Below are 26,819 nucleotides of genomic sequence, written 5' to 3' on the forward strand. Positions count from 1 at the left end.
GGATTCAGGCCAAGCCCTATAGGTCTGTAAGAATAATTGCTGATGTTTGTCCAGCCCTTTCCACTGTGCTGAACCCCCTTCACGCATTGTTCATATAATCTTTGTTGAGTCCCAGGAGGCCGTGTTTAGACTTCTCTTGGTTGCTTTGGAGGTAGGGCATCAACGGAGGCTGTCATTGTCATCCTTGGGAGCCATCCTCATCCAGTGATTGCTGTGGGAGGCACTGAGGACCACTTTGTATATATTGTCATTGTTTTGTGGCTTTCTGTTGGGACAGACACCAGGATGAAAAACATCTTGCTGAGTAAGGAGTTTATTTCCGCTTACAGACTAGAGTCCATCATTCAGGGGAGCCAGGGCAGGCATTCAAAGGAACATGGCCATGGAGGAACCCTGTTTACTGACTTGCTTACCCTGGCTTGCTCAGCCTGCCAACCTGCCGGGGATGGCACCATTCATAGTAAGCTGGGTCCTCCCACATCAATCAGCAGGTCAAGAAAATGCCTCACAGCCATGCCCATAAGTAAGCCAATCCAATGGAATTCCTCAATTGAGATTCTCTCTTCCCTGGTATGTCCAGGATTTTCAGGTTGATAAAAACTGTGACTGTAAGAATTCCTTTGATTTGGGGTGGAGGAATTGAGGATCAGGTGGGCCACCATTATGCCAACAACTAAAAAAAAACCTCTCTAGGCGTGGACCATGTGGGATGCTAATTTGATGAAACTTCTGTGAATTCGGTTTGTGGTTCCATGCTGGTCTGCTGGACTGATGTCTTAATGAAGGATACAGACTGGGTGAGTGCAGGGGATGGCTTTGAAGTTGAGTGCTTGGCCAAAGCCACATAGTTAGAACATGGCAGAGACAGAGTTTGAAACCAGGTCTGCTGATTCTGGAGCAGAGCCAGAGAGATGTATGTTAATCACATGCTCACCAGAGTATCTTGTCGGGGAAGGGTAAGAGAATGGATGTGTGGCGAGGAGGGTGTTCTCTGGTCACATGCAGCCTCACAAAACAGTCGCTGATTGTGCATGACTGAGTGCCTAGTTGAAAGTCCTTCCCTGGGCAGATGGCTTGTTTGCCTTCCCATGCTTGCCCACATGGGAGCATTAGCACATCCCTGGACCTGCGTTCTCTGGCTGGCAGAATCACTACCCAGATGTTGATTCGACTTTAATCACTGGGAACCCATGGCAGCAGTTCCCCGCTAGCCTTCCAGCCTTGGGTTCCCACCCAGCAAAGGGTGACCTTGGGCCCAGCTGGTTTCCCTGAGAACAGAAATCCTCATCTCTTCTCACTCTGGACACAGTGCCAGCAGCAGAACTGTCATGCAACCATCCAGTTGTGGAGTCCTCCACAGTGTCCCCGCCCTGGGCCAGGCAGCTTACCACGTCAGCTGATGTGAGCCTTCGAGTCATCAGTAAAGACACATCTGAGTGAGAATCTTGTGGGAGAAAGATGACGTCATCATTTTCTGTCTTCTTCGAAAGAGACTGTGCTCACCATCCAAAGCAGAAGTTGTCTTACATCCCCTCCCCTTCCTAGTATGGTTTTGGTTGTCATGATTTGGAGGAGGGTGGCTGCTGGCTACAAAAGTGTCCACTGTGAGCCTGTGTGAGGCTTTACTCAGAGCTTCCCAGGCCAGGCACATGGGGGGTCCACTGAGGGAAGGACTGTGGTAACTCAAAGGAGCTCTCTCAGAGGATTCCACCCTGAGGGCCATGTCACTTCCTGCTAACAGCTCATTGGCTAATGAAAGTCACATGTCTATGCCTAAAGCGTGGAAAGCAGAAAACCATGATCCCACCATGAGCTCGCTTCGTAGAAAGAACCAGAAGCAGATGGGGACGGAAGCACACTGACCCAGAGAGTACCTGGGCATCTGTTCATTTACAGCACTAGGTGAAAGATTGGTGACAGTTACTTATTTGGGGGGCTTTTGCCTTGTTGAGATGGGGTATTATGTGTCCAGGTTGGCTTTGAACTTGTAATCCCAGTGAGGGTGGTGCAATCCTCCTGTCTCAGCATGCTAAATGTTAGAATTAAAGATGTGAGCCGAGACACCTAGCTTGATTGATCATTCCTTGTGACAGGAGTCTGTCCTGACCCTGCAGGGTATTAAGTGGCATGCTCCTGTGAGCCTCAGTGTTCCTGTCTATAAAAAGGGCATGATCAGGGAGCAGTCTTCGTTTGCCTCCTGCTGAAGTCAGCATGCAGGATAGGGGTAAGGACATTGCCCTGTAATGTCAGTGCAGATACCCTAACACGTCAGGAGGAAAGAGTGGGTATATTCATTCTAGCTACTCAGTTCAGGTCCTTAAAGAACTCTTGGTGGGAGGTGATTGGGACAAGAGCTTGGGGACAGCTTGGATGGCACCTTCCCAAGGGTACCTGCTGGCTGTGTGCAGGGATGTGCTAAGAACACAGTGCAGTGGGATGGACCCTTTGATGGTGTGGGAGCTGGTAGGGAGGGGTGCCTGCTTGTTTCAGAAGATCTCGTCTACATCATCAACACAGCAAAGAGAGGCCAGCAAGAGTTGCTCACGCTAACAAGGCAGGGGCCACACAGGAACAGACACGGCAAGTCTCAAAATGGAGCAAGCTATCCTGGGCCCCAGGCCTACCACCCTCCCGCTGGGGAAGACGGGACAGGAAAAAGGAAACAGATGAGAGGCTTCCCAGAGACAGGAAGAGCTCTAGGCACGGTGAGGAGAGGCAGCCTCAAGCTTGAAAAAGCAAAAAGCAGCCAGGCTGGCACCAGGAGGCCTCAGCAAAAGCTTGAGAAGCAGGCCTAGTGACACGTTGGAGAAGTGTGACTCTGGAGGGCACCAGCAGCCCCCACCAAAGGCACCCACCTACCCACCAACAGTCACCTCCTTTAGTGCCAGAAGAGGCCAGGGCCTGGAAAGCCCCGCGCACAAGGCTGGCGAAAGCATGACCCAGAGTCTGTGGGTCTCAACCTGAGGGTCAAGCTTTCGCCAGCCTTGTGCAAGGCTTATGGCTAGTAGTCTTTCCCAACAGTCAAAAAGCCACTCTCAGAGAACACCCACAGAAAGGAGGCAAAGAAAGAGGACACGGTAGCAGGCACAATGGAGGGCTGGGATATGCTCGGACCCACCACGTCTGCAGATCTCAAGAATCTACCCCGAGAGTTCTGAATGCACTGAGAGGTCATGGACACCCCAGACTATAATCTTCCTTCTTACAGACTTCAGAAACAAAGGCTGAGGAGAAAGCTGAGTGGGAAGAGCGCTTGGTGACCAACCACGAGGAGCTGAGTTCAGACCCCCAGCACCCATGGAAAAGGCAGGGCTTTTCACAGTGGAGAGAAGAGCTTTGAGAGGTACAAACAGGAGAATCACTGGAGAAGACTGGCACAGTCTAGTGAATACAGCTCCAGGCTTAGTGAGAGGCCCTGTCTTAAGGGACTGAGGTGGACGAGTGAGGATGCCGTGTCTTCCTCCGGTCTCTGAACACATGTGCACACACACGTGCACGCATACACACACATACATGCATGCACAGGTTAAAAAAAAAATGGCAGAAATGCCATCATTTTTCCCCTCCAGAACCACCTCAAACCTGGATCTGAGGTAAGTTTCCCAAATAGTAGACTCAGAAAGAGGGGTTTGCCTGCAGCATGGGGTTCAGGAAAGAAGCCTGGACAGGGGAGGCTGAGACTAGGGTGCAACACGGGTCACAGATAACCCTGTGGGGAACCTCTGGAGCAACGAAGGCCATCTACACTGGTTTCTGATGGAGAGGAAAGGCTAGGATGGGGTGGAGGTCCCGTGGAGAGGACATTCCCTTTGGCTGAAGGCCATTCCAGGACTGACCCGGTCAGAAGCCATCAGCAGCCAGTGCTCCCAAAGCAGGGGACAGGAAGTAGGCTCCTGAGGGTCTGCAGCACATCCGCTTCTGCAAAGGGTTCCCCAAGCAGCTCTCAGCTACAGCAGAGCGCCAGTCCAAGGATCTCAGAAAGATCCCGCACATGAAGTCACGGAGGAAGAGCACTGTCACTCACAGTGGAGCTGACAGGATCTAATGTTCTCAGTCCCCGTTTTAGATTATTTTTAAGAACACATAATTTCACTTCAAAAAAAAAAAAAAACCTGTCGACAAGCTGCTCTGTGAAATTTCCATTTTCTTCCTCATCGTGCTCAAGCTCCTACTTCACACACCTGAAAAAAAAATCTATTTTTTGACCTGTAGACTCAAGCCATGTCACGTGAGCAGATATTCACACCGAACAAGGGGCCAGGTCTTGGCAACAAAATGGTTAAAACTTAACAGTGGGGATAAAATTAAACCTGAGAAATGTTTGCCACATTAAACTCTATGAAAATTAATCTAAAATATTTTTACATAAATATGGCATGATTTTTCCCTGACAGGAGAAATGCAGGTTTACTAAAGAAAACCTAAAGGAGAGAGAAAAATTACCAACCGAGTGTGACGGTACAGGCCTATGACGCCAGCTACTCGGGAGTTTGAGGCTGGAGGATTGCAAGTTCAAGGACTGCCTGGGCAACTTAGTGGTACCCTGTCTCAAAATTAAAAAATAGTCCAAGTGGGCGGGCGGGGAAACAGCAGGTTCAAGGCCCCTGGGCGGAACTCTAGGACAAAAAGCAAAGGAAAGTACCGAGAAGAAAACAAGGCACCGGAAGGTCTCTTCAGCACTATCTCCACACATTTGTCTTTCTGTCTCTGGAGACAGTTTCATGTCTAACCTTGAACTCCAGATCATCCTGTGTTCATTTCCAAAGTGCTGGGTGGAGTGTACCTCCATGCCGGAACCATTTCTTTCTCCCCCTCTCCCACGTCTAGAGACAGGGTTTCTCTGTGTAGCCCTGTCTGGCCTCAAACTCACAGAGATCCGCCTGCCTCTGCCTCCCTAGTGCTGGGATTAAAGGTGTGCACCACCACTGTAAGGCTTATTTCCTTTTTAATAATTAATTGGACTCCTGATTTTTGGTCTGTTAGTGGTATATTAGGATCACTTTTTAAGTCTGTACAGTAAGTGCAGTGTTTTTAAAGGCTATCATCAACTGTGCTTAATTTTGCTGGCATGATAGCCCAGGGTTGTATGCTTAGATTGTAGATATCAAGGTTGTTTGCAGTTCCCCATCAGTGTCAAGCCCGCTGTGTTGAACACCCTCAGGGTCACATTCTCTGTGAGTCCTGGCTGGCCCTTAACACAAAGTCCTGGTGCCTCCACTCAAGTGACTACTGAGCTCGCCTCAGGCTGGGCATGGCGGCAAATGTTTACAAACCCCAACAGGAACGAGGCTCATAGACAATGTTCAAGGCCTGCTTGAGCTCCACAGCAAGGCTCTGTCTCAAAAACAAAACTCTTCCCCCAAAAACCTAAAGAATGAGATCCTCAAACCTAGGGCAGTTAGCAGCAGAGGGGGAAGCACCCAGGAGTCCACCTCAGCAACTCCACAGGATCGAGCCTTCTGCATGTATTTACATGAGAGGACTGGGGAGGGCATATGTGCCCGGGCAGGTATGTGGAGGTCGGAGGACAATCCCTTGGAGTGGGCACTCTCCATCATGTGGATTCAAGGTCAGCAGGCTTGGCAGCAACCCCTCTGACCCACTGAGCCGTCTCACCTGAGCCTTCATGGTGTCTTAAAGAGCTTCACACACACACACACACACACACACACACACACACACACACACACAAAACCATGGTAGCAGGGCTCGAAAATAGCTTAGCAGTTAGGAGCACATACTGCCCTGGCAGAGGACCTGGGTTTGGTTCCCAAAGCATCGACCATGGCAGCTCACAAACATCTGTAACTCCAGTTCCAGGGGGTTCTGACACCCTCTTCTGTCTCTGCACAGGCAAGATGTGCACATGGTGTAGTGTATCCATGCAAGCAAAGCACTCTGACAGATAAAATGTTAAACTTGTTAAAAAGTGGGGAATGATCAAGGAAGACACCCCTTATCAGCCTCCAGCTTCCTATGGAACCTACACTCATATGCTCACAAACACAGCGTGCGCACGCGCACACACACATACACACACACACACACACACACACACACACACACACACACACACACACACGGGTGGCAGGGGGGTTATAGCACACGCTGGGGACTGTAGCATGTGCCTGTAATCCCAGCACTCAGAAAGCTGACTCCAGAGGACTGTGTATTCCCAGGCCAGTCTCAACAGTCTCAACCACATGGCAAAGTCCCTGTTTAAAAAAAACAAGCAAGCAAAAAAAACAAAAAAAAACAAACAAACAAAAAAAAAACCACAGACATGTCGGTCTTCATCCTTAACGGGAGAAGACATTCTTCTTATAGGTAAAGCCCCCCTCTGAAGAACAGGAGCCATCACTGAAGTGGTTGACAGAACTGTGATGGTATTCCCGGGAAGGCTTAAACAGGCAGCAGGGGAGGATCACAGGGTTGCAGTTTTTCCTGTGAGGCCAGATTTCAAACTTGCACCACCACGGTCCAGTGTGCAGTGACACAGGCCAATGAAGCTGCAAGTTCAATCTCAGGCATTACCACCAGCAGCAGATGGCCCTGCCAGCAGTTAGTTCCCCCCTGTGGACGGGGGGCTCTAGGCTGGGACACACCATATCCAGCCACTAGCTCAGGGCCTGGGCACTCACACAGTCATTACTTCATTTAAAAAATGTCTAAATGCTTTGCCTGCCTATGTGTCTGCGCACCATGTACATGCCTTGTACCCTCGGATGCCAGAAGAGGGTATCTGATCCTCTGGAACTAGAGTTACAAGACACTTGTGGGTGCTAGGAATCCAACCCAGGTCCTCTGGAAAAGCAGCCAGTGCTTTTCTCCAGGCTACATAGTAGTAAGCAAATGTGTGTCATTATAGGGATGAAGAAGGGATTTTTCCAAAAGAGAAGCAGTCCCCACCCATTCATTTTACTTCTGGGTTTCCCATCCACATACATATTTCTACCAATTACGTAACTATAAATGCTGCAGGCAGACAACTTTGCCATCTGGATATTTATTTTCTCTTAATGTAATGTCATAATCATGGTCATGCTCTTTCCCAGCCTTCTAAAGTAGCATCTGGGTCTGTAATAACCGATGCATGGCATAATAACTCATCCGGGCTATGGCACATGTGATTAACCACGCCATGGACAGCTCTGGCTGTCTTTCCCCCTTCTGTATTACAAACAGTCTGAAGATGTCTCATAAACTCTGCTTTGTTGCTGAGTCGTCACCTTACGAGAAGCTCCCTAGGGAGACAGGATTGGACCATGTACCGTGTTCTCCAGAACCATGTGAGAACAGGAACATCAGGACAGACCAAGAGAGACTTCCCATGCTGCTGCTCAATACACACTCTGGTGATAAGTAAGGGTGACTCACCCACCTGATGACCTAGCGGGTGGCAGACCCATAGCCTGGCAAAACCAGGGCTCTGCCACCTGCCCAGAGTCAGAAAATACACTTTGTGTAAGTCAGAAACACGGCTTTTTATAGCAGGTTTGCATCCTGGTCTTACATTGTTCTTTAGTAAAAATTAAGGGAAAAGGTTGGATGTAGTTTGCCCACAGAGTGTTTGCCTGATATGTGAGAGGCCCTGGGTTCCATCACTGTCAGGGAAGGTCAATAGTTCAAGGCCATGCTTAGCTACACAGCAAGTGAGAGGCTGGACAATGCCACAGGAGAGACTGTCTCAAAACAACAACAAAAAAGCATAATAAAAAGAATTTTTAAAGTAAGAAATAAGGTGCTGGGTGTGGTGGTGCACATCTTTCACCCCGGCACTCAGGAGGCAGAGGAAGGTGGATCCCTGTAAGCTCAATGCCAGCCGGGTCTACACAGTGAGACCCCGTCTAAAGAAAAGAAAGGCACAGAATGAATCAGGTTTCAAACTGGTTTCTACGGCACAGAGGCACGGCCCACAGAAGCGTTCACATAGGAACCTTCTCTCTCCTTACTCTATTATTTTCACACCTCCCCCGCATCCTTTCCTAGACTCTGAGTCCGGGGAGCAGAGGCAGGCATGTGGTATGCCCAGTGCAGTCCACCCTAGTCTCCTCCAGGGCTCTCCAGTGAGCTAGGCCCTCCCTTGGGTTTCCGTATTCACGCTCTGCCAGCCGCTTAGCAGACAGCACAGTCTGCCCTTTCCTTTACCGCCTGTGTCTCCTCCCAGCACTGAAGTGTTGGTCCAGTCACAGGGCTAGTTTTCTCTTCACGGTTATCCCACCCCACCCCCAGACTCACAACAGTGTCCAACCCAAGCGGGCACTAATCAAATACTTAATGAGAAAATAAAAAAGCGGGCTGGGATCGTAGCATGCACCTAACCCCGAGTTTGATCTTAGCATTGACTAAATCAGCAAGGTGGTGCACACCTGTAATCCCAGGACTTGGAATGTGAGCTAAGAGTATCAGAGTTCAAAGTCATTCCTGGCCAAACAGCCGGTTCAAGGCCAGCCTGAGCCACCTGAGAAAGGGAAGGAGGGAGAAAATAAAAAATAAATAAATAGCAAATTCCTGTGTGAAAATATTCTTACTCTGGGTCAGACGGCGTGCTTTACACAGCTCATCTCAGTAGCTGTGAACAACAATTCTATCATAATCCTCACTTAAAAATAAAAAAAACGACTGTCCAGGCAGGCTAAGCAGCTTGCCCCCAAACACAGTCAGGAGCTAGAGTTTGAACCCTGTCAAGCATCAGAAGCTGTGGTCTCACCTACTATGGTGTTGCTGCTCACCCTCCTGGCTCAGCAGCCAAAAACAGACATGGTCAGTGAGCAGCCGAGCTTCTCAGAAGACAAAGGACCTACATCCTGTGATCGAGAGGGGAGAGGAGGAGGCAGGGCCAGTGAGGCTGGGGAACTGCCCCCCAGGAGCCTTATCTGCCCCCACTTCCCCAGGGGAGCAGCAAGCTTGACTTTCAGAACCCAAGCGGACCTGGCTTGATGGCCACAGAGTGATAGGGGCCAGTTTGCAAGTGGGACTGGGCCTTTGGGCTGCCAGAGCAGGAAACTGATAAAGAAAAATGGGGTCAGAGAGGAAACTGGGTCTAAGACGCAAACTGCCCGAGACAAAGTCTGGATATTTGAGGCCACTGAGTCTTTCTAGTCTGGATATTTGGGGCCACTGAGTCTTTCTAAGAAGAATCAGAAGCCACCCGAATAAAGCAAGAGGGCTGAGTGCAAATAACCAAGTTTCCATTAGTCACATGGCAAGCCGTAACACATGTGGCTTTCTGTGCACAGGGATTACATGTGCATGAACAGCCTACCACATAGAGAAGGTTTCTTATCCCCTCAAAGACAAGTTTCCATTTGCCAAATGGAGTCATCCTGCTCTGGTCTGTCTCCTCGGCCTGGGTGAGTCAGGGCCACCAAGGGGAATCTCCCTGGGGCACTTACCACCTTCTTTTTTAGTAAGATCAGCCACCAACACTTAAAATACAGCTGTGCCATGTGCCGCCAACCACACTGCCTTGCTTTTCATAGAGAACACTGTGGGATTCGAACCTGTGCTTGGCTTTGTGGAGTCCAGTGCATGCCCCCCAGAGCCTGCTCCTCACAGGAGGTCTCTCCCCAGCTTCCTCTCTACCAGGACCCAGCCACCTCTGGCCCTGACTCTTTTCTGTTCATCCAGTTTCCAACACTCTGTTTTTGCTGTTTCGTTTTCTGTCCTGTCGACAACTTTACAGTCTTAAGGAGAGGTGTTTCAAACCCTTTCCTCCAGCATGATTTCTTTCAAACACACCAATCACTAGCAAATATGGGGAGGGGGGTATGCACGTATCACAGCACTCACGTGCTCGTGGGAGACAACTTTCCAGGAGTCGGTTTTCCTCTCTTCCACCGTGTGGGTTCTGAGGATCAGACTCGGGAGTCAGGCTTGGCAGCAAGCGCCTTTACCCACTGAATGATCCCACCAGCTCCCAACGCCCAAGATAGGACCCAAGGTGAAGCAGATTCCTGAAGGGTGCAGTGAAACACACCAGTATAAATCCAGGCAACTCCAGACTCCACCTGTGCCCTCAAGCCTGATTTCTTTATCCACGAGGTGGACGCATAGAGTTATCATGACTCCAAAATTCACTCAGAGAACTCCTGGGAAAAGTGTGTTGTGTCAAAGTCAGTCAGGTCCATTTCAGGCTGGCCCTCGCTGTGGGGTGAACAGGGAGCCCAAATTCTTCTCCTCCCAGGATCCGGCTTTCCTTTCCATTTAGCAACAAACTCCCATGCAGGGAGTGTCGGGAACTGGTTAACTCTGACCAACCCTAGCCCCACTCACTGCAACTGAGCTTATGAGCCTTTCAGGACCCTTTAAACAAAACAACAGCCAGCCTCTTCCACCAGCCCATTCCCCAGAACTGCCATGCAAACCTGCAGCTCTCCAGATAAATACATTTCAGGCTGTCCAAAAAGAAAAGATTTTGAAGGGTTTGGGAACTGTGACTCAGTTGATAGAATGCTTACCTAACATGCATGAAGCTTTGGGGTTGGATTCCCAGCACCATATAAACTAGGCATGGTGGGGCACCTCTATAATCCCAGCACTCAAGAGTTAGAGGTAGGAGAATTGAAAGTTCAAGATCATCTACATAGCAAGTTCAAGGCCAGCCTGGGATACATAAGATCTTGGTTTAAAAAAAAAAAAAAAAAAAAGATAAAAGACACTTTGAGGCATCTATCCACTCAGACTTCATATTCCTTCTTTGCCCACCCTGAGGAAAGAACACCAAGAAAAACAACACAAAGTCAACCAGAGGTGGTGGCACTCTCCTCTAATCCCAGCACTCAGGAGGCATTGGTAGGAGGGTCAAGAATTCAAAGCCAGCCTGATCTATATAGCAAGCTCCTATCTTAGAAAACCAAGGGCTGGAAATACAGTTCAACAGCAGAAAACTTGCCTAGCATGCATCAAGCCCTAAGTGTGGGGGGGGGGGGGGATGGAAGAAGAGAAGGAGGAGGAGGAGGAGAGGAGCACAACACCCAGGCCTACTCTCCTGGCAGAAGCTAAAGCCAAAGTCTTAGTAAAGATGGGGCAGCTGAGGGGGTTTCCCACGTCTTCTTAGGCACTGTTTCCCATAAGCGGGTGCCAGATAACCACACCTGGTCTCAGCAGCCCTGCATCAGAGCTGGCCACCTCAGTTCCCAGCTCCTCCCCTGGCAGAGGTCCAAGGCGCCCCCAGTAGGGCCGGGACCATACTCTCGTGCCCACAGTGAGGGCTGGCAGCACAAGGTGCATTTCCCAAGATCTTACACACCTTGGTGCAGAAATGAGTCAGCCAGGCAGCCTGGGGAGCCTCAACCTCCTTCGCACCTCACTGATCCCTCCTGTGGGTTTATTCAGCCTCACATGCCCCTGTCCAGCCAGCCAACTTGTTAGAGTCAATACACCTCACAGACAGGTTCATGCCATGCCACAGAGCAGCGTCCAGGAGACGGCTAAGGAGATGTGTGGGGAGAAAAACCCTTCCTGCTGCCACTGTGTCCCAAGTACCCAGTCCGGCCTCAAGGCTACCACACAGGACAGTCTCTCTGCCTAGACCCTCTTCCCAGCTACAGAGGTATTCTTGTTCCAGGATGGACAGACAGACAGACACACACACACACACACACACACACACACACACACACACACACATTCCCTGGAAAGACCCTCTTTCCACCACCCCACCCCTAAACTACAGCCATAACCTCCCCCTCCTCTCTCCCCACTTCCCACTCCTCTCTGTCCCTGGCTTATCGTGTCCCCTCCCACTAGACAGCCCTCTGCCTTCCCTGCCTGTCTTTCCCCAGCGTCTAAGGGAGTGTTCAGCACACAGCAGCTGCTCAATAAATACTGAATGAACGCACAGGTGAGAAATAAAAAGCAAATGCAAGATAAAGAATGATCTAACAGGACCAAAAGAAATTTAATAGAGGGTATGGGAAGAAATGCACAAATAAATAGATTAGAAAACAAAGAAGAGAACTGGGAGCTGGCGCAGGCCCCAAACTCCCAGAACTTCGGAGGTGGAGGCAGAAGGATTCACAGTTTAAGGCCATCCTGGGCGATGTGAGATTTACAGTCATGGGGGGTTGGGAGAGCACACAACAGAGACAGACAGACAGAGGCACTCCAGGCTCTTCAACCTAAGAATTCCATTCCTGGGAATTATCCTAAGGAAATGAATTCAGAGCAGGAACAAAAGAGGTGCGTGTATAGGCTGACTCCAGTGACACTAGTTAAACAGCAGGATTCTGGAAACAACTGAAACGTCCAAAAACAGTGGAAACACTCTGGCAGGTGACAATGCCGCCCGCTACTGCGAGAAGCATCACACAGCAATTAACATGACGAGACCGGAGAGAACACGGAAAGGTAGCATGTTTTAAAATAATGCTAAGCAGAAACCAGGCCTGGTGGCTTAGTCCTGAAATCCCAGCTACTCTAGAGACTGTGGCTGACAAGCTCAAGGCCTGCTACAGAGTAAACCGAAGGTCAGCCTGGGTAACTGAAAGACCTGGTTTCAAAACTGAAAAAGTGGAAAGACAACATTGCTGATGTAACTCATTAGCAAAGCACTTGTCTATCCTACGTGAGGCCCTAGGTTCCATCCCCAAGCCTGCAAAAGGATTCATTGATGTTGAGCAAGAAAACGTGTATGTGCGTTGAATTTCTTCTTAAATACTGAATTCTGTGCCATGAACCCTCTGCATCTGGGTAAGTTCTCACAAATGTCCAAAATAGCATTGCACTCTCCTTATCTATCAGAAAGAAAAAAACCACAACTACACAGAGAGCTGAGCAACTTGCCTAAGGTCAGAGGTAGCAAGGCGTCAGGAAATGACTCTGTCACACTGGCTCCAAAGCCCATGCATACCCTTGTATCCTCAGAGTGGCCCTTCCCAAAAAGACCGGTGCCTGAGAGGCTGAGCTCGGAAATGTCCAACAGTCAAAAAGGACGACACAGCACCTGAGACACTGGAATGCAGCAGAAACGTACAAGACCAAAAGCAAGCCACTGCTATTGTCCAAAGACCCCTGAGAAAAGCCATGGGAGAGCAGTCAGCAAAACCTGGCTTCTGGAAAAACCGGACGGAGCCAAGACACAGACCTGCAGAGGCCATGGAAGCTCCGGCCGGGTATTGGATCTCACTCAGCCAGTCTAGACCAGCAGGGATGAGCAGAGGACAGCATCCACCACGAAGTGTAATAGCTTTGGGGCACTTAATCCATGTATGTTAAAGCACCCTCATCTAGCTAATGACAGAAAAGAAAAAGTATGAAAATACGCCTGAGCCATGGAAAAGAGTGGACAGGCCATCCAGGTACCTCACAGGCCACAATCAGTATGATCACAGGCTCCCAGCTAGGTCTTGGGGTGGGGGAGAGCCCTGAGAATAAAGAAGTCCTCCATTGCTAAAGGACCAGGCTAGAGTGGGAGACGACCCTGCAGGACTGACAGAGCAGAGCAGAACAAGCTTGGGGATCGTGGGATGGAGAACCCTCCTGGTCAAGGGATATAGGTGTAGCTCTGCCTGGGCTACCAACTTCACAAGTGGGCTTCCTCAGAGAGTGAACAAGGCTGCTGACCAAGACTGGCCAAAGCTGCTTCCTATAAAAGCTTCCTCTGGTGGAGAATCACTATGAGGTGGGGGGGGGGGGGGGTCCTTCAACATACCCTTCTCTCTACCTTTGCATGTTTGAATATTTCCATCATGAAGTTTAAAAACATGAAGCTAAGCACAGTGGTAGGCACCTTTAATCCCAGAACTCAGGGGCTGAGATAGAGGACTATCTTGAGTTCAGAGGCCAGCCAGAACTACAGTGCAGAGACCTGTGTCAAACAAACAAACAAACAAGGGGTGGAGAGATGGCTCAGTGGTTAAAAGGCATCTTCAGATGTTCTTTCAAAGGACACAAGTCCAATTCCCAGCCCCCATGTCAAGTGACTCACTCACAACTGCTTATAACTGCAGCTCCAGGGGGACCTGATGCCTCTGGCCTCCAGAGACACTTGCACATACTATACACAGACACAGATACATAATTAAAAACAAAATTAAAATAAGAAACGAGCAAAAAGGCTGAGATGACAAGATAGCTCAGCAGGTAAAGCATGTGCTGTGCAAGCTTGAAGACACGAGTTCAATCCTAGGAAACCACGTAAAGGAGAAAACTGACGCACTCCCTTGTGCGTACACACACACACACACACACACACACACACACACACACACTATAATAAATGCTTTTTGAAAATTAAACTGCATTGCACAGGCCTATAATCCCTGCACTTGGGAGGTGGAAGAAGGAAAAGTTCAAGGTCATCCTCAGCTACAAAGTGAGTTTGAAGCTAACGTAAGCTGAGGCTCTGTCTCAAAAAAAAAAAAAAAAAAAAAAAAAGTGGTAGCACACGCCTTTAATCCCAGCACTAGGGAGGCAGAGCATGCAGATTTCTCTGAGTTCGGGGCCAGCCTGGTCTACAGAGTGAGATCCAGGACAGCCAGGATTACACAGAGAAGCCCTGTCTCCAAAAACCAAAAATAAAAAAGGCCATCTAGGTTCAAATGACAGCTCTGCACATCCTTGGCTGCGCAACTCCTCACGCTCCAGTCAACTGAAGCTCCTGGTACCTCAGTTCCTTTCCTGCCAAAGAGGATGATGGGAGGGCCTGCCCCCCTGATGGGAGGAGTGCATGCCAGGAAGTACTCCCAGCAAGGAGGCCAGGGAAGTGAGCAGGCAGCAAAATGTCAGCTACAGTGACACATCCATGTTGGAGCAGGTATTGAGGGGCGGTTTAGAAAACGCATGTCCACCTGACTTGGCGATCTGGGGAAGCGGGGCGCCGCCACTTCAGGCAACAGAGAGGGAGCAAAGGCTGGAGAGGCCCTACAGCTGCTCCAGCCAGCTTCTTCGGGCCTAGGGGACAGAAAGGGCTCAGCCTCTCTCACAAAAAAGCCACCACCACCAGCAGGAAGCTGCTTCCTTTCCTCTCCTTCGGAGCCAGCATTTCCTTTTTTGTTTGAAAAAGCATTCCTTGTCTGCAGCCCAGCCCTTCCCTCCTCTCCAGCCCCAGGCTCAAAGGCACCCACAGCCATCTGTATGTCTCCCACTTTGTTTTCTGCCAACCAGGAATGGGGGAGGGAGGGAGGGAGGGAGGGAGGGAGGCGGGATGCCCGGGCAGGCAGACCTCTCTGTCTCCCAATGGAGGAAGGATGAAGTGCCCAGGAGACCCCTGCCACCAAATCTCAAGCATCTTCCTCAACAAAGGGCCACTTCTCCCATTGGCTGAGTCCACTGGGGCTTGGGCTCCATGCCACCACCAAACCCTGCCTTGCACCTACAGTTTATAAAGCACCTACAATAAAACCAATACTGGCTCCACCTGGGCCTACAGTTTCTTTCCTTGGGGCGTGGTGGGGGTGGGGGAGCCCTGCAGGATTTCTCAGGACCTTTAAAACAAATTCCTAGCCTCTGAAGTTGTGGGTGGTGGGGAACCAACATAATACATTCTCTACTTAAAGCCCTCTTCTAGAGGAGCATCTTGCAGTATGGAAAAGGCTAAATTATGCCTTTTGGAACCCCCCAGGCTTAGAGGGACAGTAGTCTAAGACACTGTCCTGTGAGGCAGAGAACACTCAGATCACTTTTTAAAAATGGCCTGTAACTTGGGCTGGAGGATGATGGCTCAGTGTTTAAGAGCACTGGCTGATCTTCTGGGAGGCCCTGGTTCAGTTCCCAGCACCCACACTATAACTCCAGTTCCAAGGAATCCTATGCTGTCTTCCGGCCTCTGTAGATACCAGGCGTGCGTGCGTGCGTGCGTGCGTGCGTGCGTGCGTGCGTGCGTGCGTGCGTGTGTGTGTGTGTGTGTGTGTGTGTGTCAGGATGTAGCTCTCTTTTCCTGCACTGTGTGTGTGTGTGTGTGTGTGTGTGTGTGTGTGTGTATCAGGATGTAGCTCTCTTTTCCTGCACTGTGTGTGTGTGTGTGTGTGTGTGTGTGTGTGTGTGTGTGTGTATCAGGACGTAGTAGCTCTTTTTTCCTGCACCATGCCTGCCATGCCTCCCCTCCATGGTAATAATGGACTAGTCCCCTAAAACTGTAAGCAAGCCCCCATCTAAATGTTTAGTCTTCTAAGAGCTGCCCTGGTCATGATGCCTTTTCACAGCAAGAGAACTGTGACTAAGACATACACATGAAAGAATAAGCCTTATAAATGTAAAATGATCTCTCCCTTTGTTTTCTTTATAATGAAATTCTCTCTGCACAGGGCATGGTGGTATAGGCCTGAAATTCCTGCACAGAGGAGGCCAAGGTTCCAGAAGGATCACTGCAACCTAGAGAACCGCCTGGTCGAAATAGCAAGTCCCAGGCAATTAGGGCTAAATAGGGGGATTTTTTACACAGAGACTGTCTTTTTAAAACGGGGAAAAAAACCCTAAAACTCAAATTAATCAGCTAAGTTAGTTTCAAAGCATTCAGATATGGTAGAAGACCTCGCCACTGCATAGGCAGCTTACCTCACATCTGCAGAAAGCAAAACCCTCCCGATCAATATCCTGCCAATACAAGCCTGTAGTTGGTGCTGTGTGGAAATTCATTTTTCCTAATCAGAGCTGGCTGGTTCCTGTACTGCATATTTTATTCCCCATTTTTTCCCCTTAAAACTGTGAATTCAAGTGTTAGCTCACTCTTGTCATTATTCCCAGGGCAGAAAAATGAAGGGGCAGGGGGTGAAGGGGGGGGCAGCATACAAGTAGAATGGCTTGACGTGGCAATCTGCCCAGTTAAAACGCTCTGCTGCCCACCACCAGCGGAACAGAGAGAACGCAGGCGTGTTCAAACGGATAGGTTTGATGGGTGACGGCGGTCGTCGAGACTGAGCCGTCTTTTCAATGCCTAAGAATCCATGACACAGTTTTCTCATCTCAGTAGCTGGCCCCAGAGTAAACCTCTGCATTTCCACCTGGGTTTTAGCATAGAAAAGAAGCAAAGAGGATGTCGGAAACAACCATCCACACAGCACCAACTGCAGGCTTGTATTGGCATCATATTGATCGGGAGGGTTCCCTCTCTGCAGATGTGAGGTAAGCTGCCTATGCGGCTGTGGGGTCTTCTACCACATCTGGAAACAAATAGAAAAAAAAAAATCATATCTCTTCCTTTCCTTCTTTCTTTAAGCTCGAGAACAATTTTATGAGAATGTGAAAGGACAAACAAGGCAGGCGGGTTATAAATCACGGGAGCCGCCAGGAGGAGGGAGATAGAGATGAAGAGAGAAAACTTCTCTTTCAAGAAAGCGGTTAGATTCGGCAATGGAGGAACCGGAGGGGGCGCTTCGGGGAGCAGGTGAGAAGCCCAGGGTGTGCAGGAAGGCAAGCTTAGGCTTTTGGCCAGTATCCAGAAAAAAGATAAAGAAAAATAAAAGTTGTGCTTCTCTGAAAAGTGAGCAGGCCACATGACAGAGGCCTCACACCACACAGCCCAGTGTGGCTGGCCTGGAACTCACACTATAGCCTAGAGACCAGGCTGGCCTTGAACTTGAGACGCTCCCCACTCCCAACACCTCTCTGAATGCTGGCATTGAAAACAAGTGTCATCAGGCCTACGTCATTACGATTATCTTGACAGCAAAACCAGGGATGGATATCGTAAGAACACAACATATACATGAAGGTTTCAAACCCCAGGCTCCTGTCAGTGAACAAGCCTTGAAAGAACAGAGGCAGGGCCAAAGACAGTCCATTCAGCCAGACACCAGACAGTCTGGGTGTGGTGGTGTAAATAGAAAGGATCATCCATTCAGGCGGAGCCAGGCCTACACAGGATACTTCAGACAGCTCTCCAAAATCCCACCCAACCCTCAGGGTCCCTCAGACTAGATGGAGCAAGAGAGGGCCAGGCCATGCTTCCTCCCCTAGGAACTCCTTAGGACAAAGTATCCATCTTCCCTGTCAGTCAAGACCAAAGCGCTGTCTGCTGTCAACTCAAGGGGGAGACTCTCAGCTCAGGGCTCTTCTGTTAAGCACTGATAATTCTACAGGTACTCCACGTAGGCAAAGGTGCCTGCTGCCAAGTCTGCTGACTTGAGCTGGATCCTGGGACCAACTCTTACAAGCTGTCATCTGACCTTCACTTACACACTGTGGCACACACCCCACATCCACATACACAAAGTAAGGTAATTTAAAAATCAATGTGTTTAAAAAACATTTCTTTAAATGGACAGACACCAGATAGCTGAACATATGACTCAGTGGTTACAAGAACTGGCTGCACGCTGGGCGGTGGAGCCGCACGCCTGTAATCCCAGCACTTGGGAGCCAGAGCCAGAGCCAGGCAGATCTCTGTGAGTTCCAGGCCAGCCTGGTCTATAGAGCGAGATTCGGGACAGGAAGCAAAACTATACAGAGAAACCTGTCTTTAAAAAAAAAAAAAAAAAAAAAAAAAAAAAATGGCTGCTCTTCCAGAGGACCTGGGTTTGATCCCCAGCATCTATACGGTGGCTCACACATCTGTTAACTCCAGTTTCAGGCAACTTGACACTTTCTTCTGGCCTCTAAGAGCACAAGGCACATATATGGTACACACACATACATGCAGGCAAAACACTCATATGTATAAATAATTTTAATGTAAAGAGACACATACTAAATGTATTCATACATTTTTAATTCAGCAAAATCTCACTTGCATGAAGATATGTCATCATGTCAAAAAAAAAACAAAAAATAAAAGCCAGCATTGAAAACTGGGATATGCTGGCAGTGATGGTGTACACCTTTAACCCCAGCACTCAGGAGGCAGAGGCAGGTGGGTCTCTGTGAGTTCAAGGGCAGCCTGGTCTACAGAGAGAGTTTCAGGAGAGCCAGGGCTGCACAGAGAAACCCTGTCTCAAAAAAAAACCAAAAGAAAGAAAGAAAATTGGGGTCTGGTTAAAGGACTGTGTGGTATACACGACAGTCACTGATGGTGACTGCAAAGTGCACATGTTGAGATGAGACACTTACAAGGCATACACTGCAAGTCCTTCCACGAAAATGCACAGTAGAAAGCTAAGAGTCAGGGGGAAAAGAAGAAAAAGAAAAAAGGTCCCAGGGCTTGGCTCTGACAGGCGGCATAATAGGTGATTTTTCTATTATGTAGCATGGTTCCCTTTGGCAGAGGGAACATGTATTAATGTGTATCTTAAGCACCTGCAATTAAAAGTAGCAAGTTAGATAGATATTCTTTGTCTCAAGAATTGCTCAGAAAGAATAACACAGATAACCATTAAAAAAAAAAAAAAAAAAAACTGAGTGAGCTAGGCATAGTGGTGCACACCTTCAGTCCCAGCACTTGGGAGGCAGAGGCAGGAGGATCTCCAGGTTCAAGGCCAACCTGTCTACAGAGCTAGTTCTAGAACAGCCAGAGCTGCATAGAGAAACTCTGTCTCAAAAAAAATCTCTGAGTAAGCCGATCTCAGAACAGCATCTCCGTTCTCAGGATGAAATCAGCAGGATTGGGTGCCACACCTCCTGCTTTAGAATGTGCTGAGCTGAATGGGAGGGAAGTCATCCAACATTCAAACTCAAAGGCTGGCCAGGGCAGTCACCCATCAATTCAATGGGCTGGAATTGAGCCAATCCTGGGCCAGTCCTTCATGGCTGACCAAAATCCTCCCCCAACCCTCCCAACATCAGTGTTTCCAGAGGCAGCTGCAAAGGTTCTCAACACAAGTTCTCAAGACCACTGGGGATGCTGAGGCACATGGATCACCGCAAGTTCAACCATCAACTCAGACTCAACTAACCACTGACTCAGGCTCTCTGGCTCTTCTAGCTCCAGTTGCCTGATCCTCAAATTGAGAATGAAATCTCCCAGGCTGCAGAAAATGATCACTGTATGAAAGCACATGTTTAGGGCCTACTGGAGGACTTCACACGGAGCACGTTCAAGACTGCTCCTCACGTATGTGGACGCTCTTGTTGCAAAGGTCACTCCCATGAACGGTGGTACATCTGCAGCTAGGAGGCATTCCATCCCTCCTCTGGGCAACAACCCCAGCCTCCAAGTCCCTAGACCTCCCTGGCTCACAGCCTTCGCAAACAGCACATCCTCCTTAGGCCTCCTTTGAAGGACATTTGGGAAGTGGGTCTATCCAGAGGAAAAGTCGCCAAGTGAAAGTGAGCACCCTCTGAACTAAATGTAAAAATGGGATGGACGATCTGCCCTGCAAGGACATTTAAAACAAAAACAAGAACTACAGCTCAGGGGGCTGGAAGATGGCTCAGGGGGCTGGAAGATGGCTCAGGGGGCTGGCAAGATGGCTCAGGGGGCTGGAAGATGGCTCAGAGGAGTAAAAGGCTTCCAGCCAAGCCTGATGACCCGAGTTTGATTCCCTGAACCCACAAGGTGAGAATTGACTCAACCAAGCCGTGCTCTGACCTCCACAAGCATGCCGTAGATAAACAAATGTAATGAGACCATTTTAAAGCTCAGCTTAAGGACCAACCAAGGCTTTGTCACCTTCCCACACATCTGCAGACACTATCGCTGTCACCACAGGCCAGCACCTTTGTGCATGCTCCCTCTCTTGACCACAGCCAGCAGGCAGGCAGGGAAGCATCTGGTATGGAATGCTGCTTCCCAGGACGATGAGCCAAAGCAGGTGTCTGAGAGAGGAAAGAGCCCTGCAGCTGGGAGGCGTTCCGTCTCTATCCCAGGCAGCAACCCCAGCCTCCAGGTCCCAGTGCGGATGCGATAAGGTCTCCCTCCGCGGCTCACAGCCTTCACAAACAGCACGTCCTCCTTAGGCCTCTTCTGATGGACAGTTGAGAAGTGGGTCTGTCCAGGTTAAAGGTCACCAAGGTGAAAGTTGACACCAAAAGAGACAGGCCCTCCGCTCCATGTCCCTTTGGTGATAACTGGAGTTTCTCAGGCAAAAGGTTAAAACCAAGGCAGAGAAGTGATACTCTCCAGACACTACCTGGGTTAGGAAAAGAGAACCAGGTTCTAGTCGCATCCTTCTAGGGAAGTCTGACTTGGGAGCAGTCACCGAGGCTCTGGCAATGTTTCCTATGGAACCAGTAAGTCAGACTGACCCATTCTGTGGGATTCCTAACTCAAGGCCCACTCGAAGCTCTCTGCCATTCATGGTAGTGGTGGTCCTGCTGTTCACCTGCCTGGTTACCCCTTTAGATGGAACATGGCCCTCACATCCAAAGACCCCACCTACCAGAGTCCAGGTAGCCACCAGCTAGGATTACCGTCAGCACATTGGCAGTTATGGAAGTCCGGGCCAGTGAACACATCCCTCCACTCTTGGTAGTTCCACTGGAGAATTCCAGGGGCCATGAGGAACCCAGGTCCTAGAACACTCTGCACTCTGCCCAGCCCACTGGATGAAGCCTCTCTGCCTTCCCAAGCACAGCAAAAGCAGAGACTGTCCCCATGACTGTTTTTCTTAGCCTTTCCCCAGAAAGGACTCATGAGCAAAGAAAGCCCTTGAGGGACCCCGCAACTGGGACAAGACACCGAGCCTGTTTCTGGGAGGGGCTAGTACGCTGGCAAAAAGGAAGAGACTCCAGAGCACCAACCATGTGAACAAGCATGAGACAACGTGTGTGAATGCACTGTGTAACACTGTCTCCCAGTGCACAGATGGGGCCCACAGGGAACCCACAGATGGGGCCAAGAGGCCCAGCTGTACAGAGGCCAGGTGTCCCTCCACGGGCACAACTGGAGAGTGACAACATCCCCCCTTGCTTCATGGAGTAGTAGTCAGACCTCTTGAGGGCCTGCCAGAGATAGGGCACCGGATTCTACCCAATGACACAGCCCTGCGACTTCACTCCAGAAACACTGAGTTCTGACTGTGTCTCTTGCCTGCCCTTTCCTTTTTGACAGGGGAAATGTGTGTGATGAAGTTGGTGGAGCAAATCCTTAGAGGTGGAGAGGAAGCCAGCACACTGCTGGGCAGGTAGGGGGTGAACATTAAACCTTGGCTCCTTTCTCCTCCTCTTAAATGTAGTATTGGAGATTTAAACACAGGGTCTTATGAATACAAGGCAAAAGTTCTATCATGGAGCTACACCCCCTTTAACTCCCTTTTCAACCTGAACTGCCCCACAGATCAAAGCTATCAGCAGATACCATATCATCATGACCTGGGATCTTCACAAGCAGCCCGACCCTGGTCAGGGTCTCACAGGGGACATCCCACAAGCTGCCACTCTCATCAAGAGTTTTTAGCTCACAAAGGCCAAAGTGGGCTGGGCTTCTTGAGATTCTGCCAGAAGTCTGATTAGCCAGACACCTGTGATCCTAGCACTCAGGAGACAGAGACAGGAGAATAGCCATGAGTTCAAAATCAGCCTAATCTATATGCTGAGTTCAGCCAGGGCTACGTAAGACCTATCCCAAGGTTACACACACACACACACACACACACACACACACACACACACACACACAGTCAGAAATCTGGGGCTGGAAAGGTGCCTCAGCAAGAAGTTAAAAGCATTTACTGCCCTTGCACAGAATTCAATTCAGCATCCACTGGAGTTGCAGTAATTAACCTGCAACTCTAGTTCCAGGGCATCTGATGCCCTTTTCTGGCCTCCTCAGGATCCTGCACACATGTGGTGCACATAAAGTCAAACAGAAACACTTAAAAAAAAATCAGAAATGCAAGAGGACACTGATACTAGCCCAAGTCAGGTGCCTTTCTACATGCTGCTGGGGTGAGCTGCCCCATCCAGCCTTCTGAGATTGCCTCCAGCCATCACCTGTGGAAAATCAGTTCTATGTGCTGCTTCTCCTAAAGGTACCCTGTGCATCAATGTCACCAGGCCCCAACCAGGGAAAGTTTATAGGCAGACTTTCTGAGGCAGGGCAGACAGACTCCATCTAACCCTACAGGTGAAAGACTCCACTTTACAAATGGGAAGAATAGAAGTTATCAAGCTTGCCCAAGGTCGACAGACAGAAATAGGACCAACTACAAAGCTGTGTGGGCCTTCTGTTCCCTAGCACTCCTGCGGTCAAGATGCTCACAATAGTAAAGGCATCTCCTACACAATCTGTCCAGTACATCTGGTTTTTAGTGCTGTTCTTAAACAGGGACATCTACATAGAAGAGCGTATACAAATGTTTAACTCAACCCAACTGAGTGCGCGCACGCGTGCACACCCACAGAGAGGAGAGAGAGAGAGAGAGAGAGAGAGAGAGAGAGAGAGAGAGAGAGACTAAACCACAACAGAATGCAGAGCTTTTCAGAAACAGCCTGAAGGGAACCACTCCAACCTCTTCCAAGCAGATGGGGAAGCTGAGGCCCCAGGGATGAAGTGATTCACCCAAACTAGCTGGTAACAGTCCTAGGGAGCCAGCTCTGAGGTCAAAATTCCCATTTGAAAAGTCACCCAAAGTCTTGTCTTTTCAGGGACCAGAAAGACCCTTCAAATACACTGCAAAGAACAGGGCCTGTGTCCTGTTCATATTGCAAATGACCCCCGGCCCTTTGAATGTCACCAGGGATGACCTCACAATGCACCCAGTAGGGAGGCTGCTGCCTAACCAGCTCAGAGGCCCAACAGCTGGAGACTTTGGGGTATCCTCTAATGCCACAACTTTGTCAACATTCGAAAACAGAGGAAACTGGCAGAGAATAAAGAGTAAGCCATTCTCCATACACCCTGGGCTCCAGGAGCACCGCAAAGGGACATGGGGAGGATCAACGGAGGCCAACACAGAGAACATTCTCTCTGTCCAACAACGCAACAGCTTGAGACATACACTGCTGGACAAGACCCCGGAACTAAGACACACAGGCCTCCTACTGTCTCAGCTTAAAAACTGAACTTGGTAGGGCACACACACTCTGCTGTGTTCAAGAATTCCACATGCAGAAAAGCCAGGTGCAGAGCTTTGTTGGTTTGTTTTTTGAGCAAAGCCCTGGTTGGTCCTGCTATAGTAACTGTTAACAAAAAACAATAATAACAGCCAGCCCTGGTTGGAGTCTCCCAATGTCTCTGGCTTTGTGGCTTTTCTGAAAATACAGCTAAGGGAAGAGTCACCCTGAGCATTTTGGATCAAGCAAGGATTCAGGCTTGTGGTGTGAGAGGAGGGAGGACTGGTCTTGTAATCATTACAGCAATCACTGGCTGGCTCCATGACAGCTGGCAGATGCAATTAGCAAGGTTCTGTGTGTGTGTGTGTGTGTGTGTGTGTGTGTGTGTGTGTGTTCACATATCTAATAAAACAGACATCCTCAGACCTACAGAAGCACAGATAAGACAATGCCAATCGAGGAAAGGCCCTTCTTCAGGACAGAGCTATTAACTGACCCCTGAACTTTCAAAGGTCTTCCTGTCCCTGGAAGTGAGCTGGGAAGGCACTAGTTTTTCCTCCAATGGGTCGGGGGTGGGGGAGCTCCCCCATTCTGAAATCCCAACCACCTTGCTGGCTGGTTCTTCCAAATCCTTTTAATGCTGCACTTCCCAGCTATCATTTGAGAGAAGACAGCTCACACATCTCATTTTTCATCACACTCCAGGTCCATCTCTGTCAGCGACCCACCCCCCTTAAATAGTGTGCTCTTACCAAAGGTTCCCTTCCCCTGTATAATCCTTCCTAGGCCAAAGCCCAATGTTTGGGGTGGAGTGGGGGAAGTCAATGGGTAATTTCATTTTAAGCAGTGAACCGCTGTGACATCGTGAAAGAAAAGCACCCCAACGCCTCCACAGCAAAAATGCTGTTTCAGCAAACACTTTTTGAAAAGTGGCAGACAAGACCTGGTGGAAAGGAAAGGAAACAGGACAAGAAGAGTGGGTAGTGAGGGAAAGTCAGTGCCACCAGGCGACGCTCACACTTCAGGGGACGTCCCCCCCCCTCCCTCCATCACCCCAGCCCACGCTACTGGGCTTAAGCACACCGAGAAAAGTCCAGCGCGTGATTCAGTGGGACAATGACTACTATGGGCACTGGAAATGGGGTGAGGGCGGAGAGGGGTTTGCAGTGGGATGCCCGCAAGCATCCTACCCGGCACGCGGGTCCTAGAGCCTCTCTATCCAGCCCCCCACTATAACACTCCTTCCCCCAATTCCTTCCAAGGTGAGCGCTGGTCGTAGGTCTTCATGCCACCGCATCAGCGAGCTCAGGCAAGGGAGGAAGACTCTAGCCAGCAGACCCGGCTGCAGGATGCAACTCGGGAAGGAAAGCAGCGGGGCGGCTCCCGGGGCTCAGCCGGATCGGGATCACGAGTGCCGCGGCCCCTTACCTCCAGGGTCCGGATCTCCTTCTGCGTGAGGTCGTTGGACACAGAGCACTTGGTGCGCAGCCCGCGCAGACTGCCGATGGAGATATCGATGAGCTTCTGCAGCTGACCGCACTGCTGCAGCGCCCGGCTGGCCGCGGCCCCTGCGCCCCCGTCCGCGGCCGCCGCGGCGCCTCCGCCGCCGCCCTCCTTCTTCTCACCCATCGCTGCCGCGCGCAACGCCGCTCTATCCATGCCTCGGCATCGGGGCCGCGGGGGGCCGAGGCGAGGAGCCCGGGAGCACGGGCGCCTCGACAAAGAAGCCTCGAGCCGGGAGGGCTGCACTAAAAGCGCCCCCTCGGCGCCGCCAGAGCCTGAAGTCCCGAGAGCCGGCCGCCCAGTCCGCTCCTCCCGCCGCCCAGACGCGGCGGCAAAGCGAAAGCCTCCGCGACCCGACGGCTGCGGTTGCTGGAGCCTTTAAGCGGCCGCGGGGGCCGGATCGAGGCCGCGGGGCGTGCTGGGACTTGTAGTCCGCGGCGCGCCATCTGCCTCCTGGCCCGCGCCCTCGGGGCCCCGCCCGCACTCTGGCCCCGCCTGCCGCCTAAGAGGGGATCTTCTGCGCCTGCTCCAATTCCTGCGCATCGTGGTCTTGGGAGCTTGGTTCTCCATCCTCCTCAGTTCCTTCACTCCCATTTTCCACTACTACCACCTTGTCACACACGCAAGCGCACACATAGTAGCTTCCCACGACCAGCGAATGGGATGGGGCAGGGAGTGATGGCTCACACTCAGATGAGCCCTGTAATGTGGGATATTGTAAGGGAATGCGCTAAGGATGTAGCTCAGCGGCAGAACATTTGCTTGGCAAACATAAGGCCTTAGGTTTAATTCCCCAGCACTATCGAAGGAAAAGGAAAAGAACACCTCCACCCCCACCCACATCTAGTTCTCACAACACTTGACCCTGAGTTGCGTTTGTGTTCGCTTAGACCTTGACCCCGAATGGTCTATACTAAAGTTAATGGACAGGCAAGGAGAAAGGACTTTCTTCGGCGTTCCATTTACTCAAAGTAAGTTTAGCATCTCATACCCTACAGATGACACGTGGACAGCACATTAATGTGTAAGACACTTCTAAGAGTTTCGGAGCAGAGAGGCCCCAAGTTCAAATTTGATTTCCACCACTCCACTGCCTGTTATGTGAACTTAGGCAAATGGCTCTCCTCCGGGTTTCCTCTTCACATCAGAAAGGGTCATAGCCACCTAACCCGGGTGGAGATTATGTTGGCACAGCACCCAGATTAATTATTGGCATCTGTGGTCATGTATAAACGTTAGCTCCTTGCTAGACTCGGACTTCCTGAATGAGATCCTGAGCCAGAGCAGTCAGCGGCTATAGCAGTGGTATTTCCCAGTACTTCCCAATCCAACGTTTAAGCCTCACCACACCTGTTCACTCTCCTCTCCTATCAGTCCATCTGGTCTACCAGTTTTTTAAAAAAGGGAAAACGAAACCAAGTGTGGTCGCACACATGTTTAATTCCAGCACTCCAGAGGCAGAGGCAGGAGGATCTCTATGAGTTCAAGACCAACCTAGTTCTACATAG

The 26,819-nt window shown here is 50.1% G+C and overlaps 1 protein-coding gene across 1 annotated transcript in view; it reads right to left on the reverse strand.

Annotated features, from left to right (window-relative positions):
• Nucleotides 1-25,722, reverse strand: part of Ksr1 (kinase suppressor of ras 1) — a 116,147-nt gene extending 90,425 nt beyond the window's left edge. Inside the window, 1 exon segment of the mRNA XM_036195485.1 lies at nt 25,237-25,722. Within this exon segment, the coding sequence (XP_036051378.1) occupies nt 25,237-25,467 (231 nt within the window). The 5' untranslated portion in view covers nt 25,468-25,722.
• Between the last annotated feature and the right edge of the window lie 1,097 nt (nt 25,723-26,819).

Source organism: Onychomys torridus, chromosome 8 (assembly GCF_903995425.1).
Source record: "Onychomys torridus chromosome 8, mOncTor1.1, whole genome shotgun sequence".
NCBI lineage: Eukaryota > Metazoa > Chordata > Mammalia > Rodentia > Cricetidae > Onychomys > Onychomys torridus.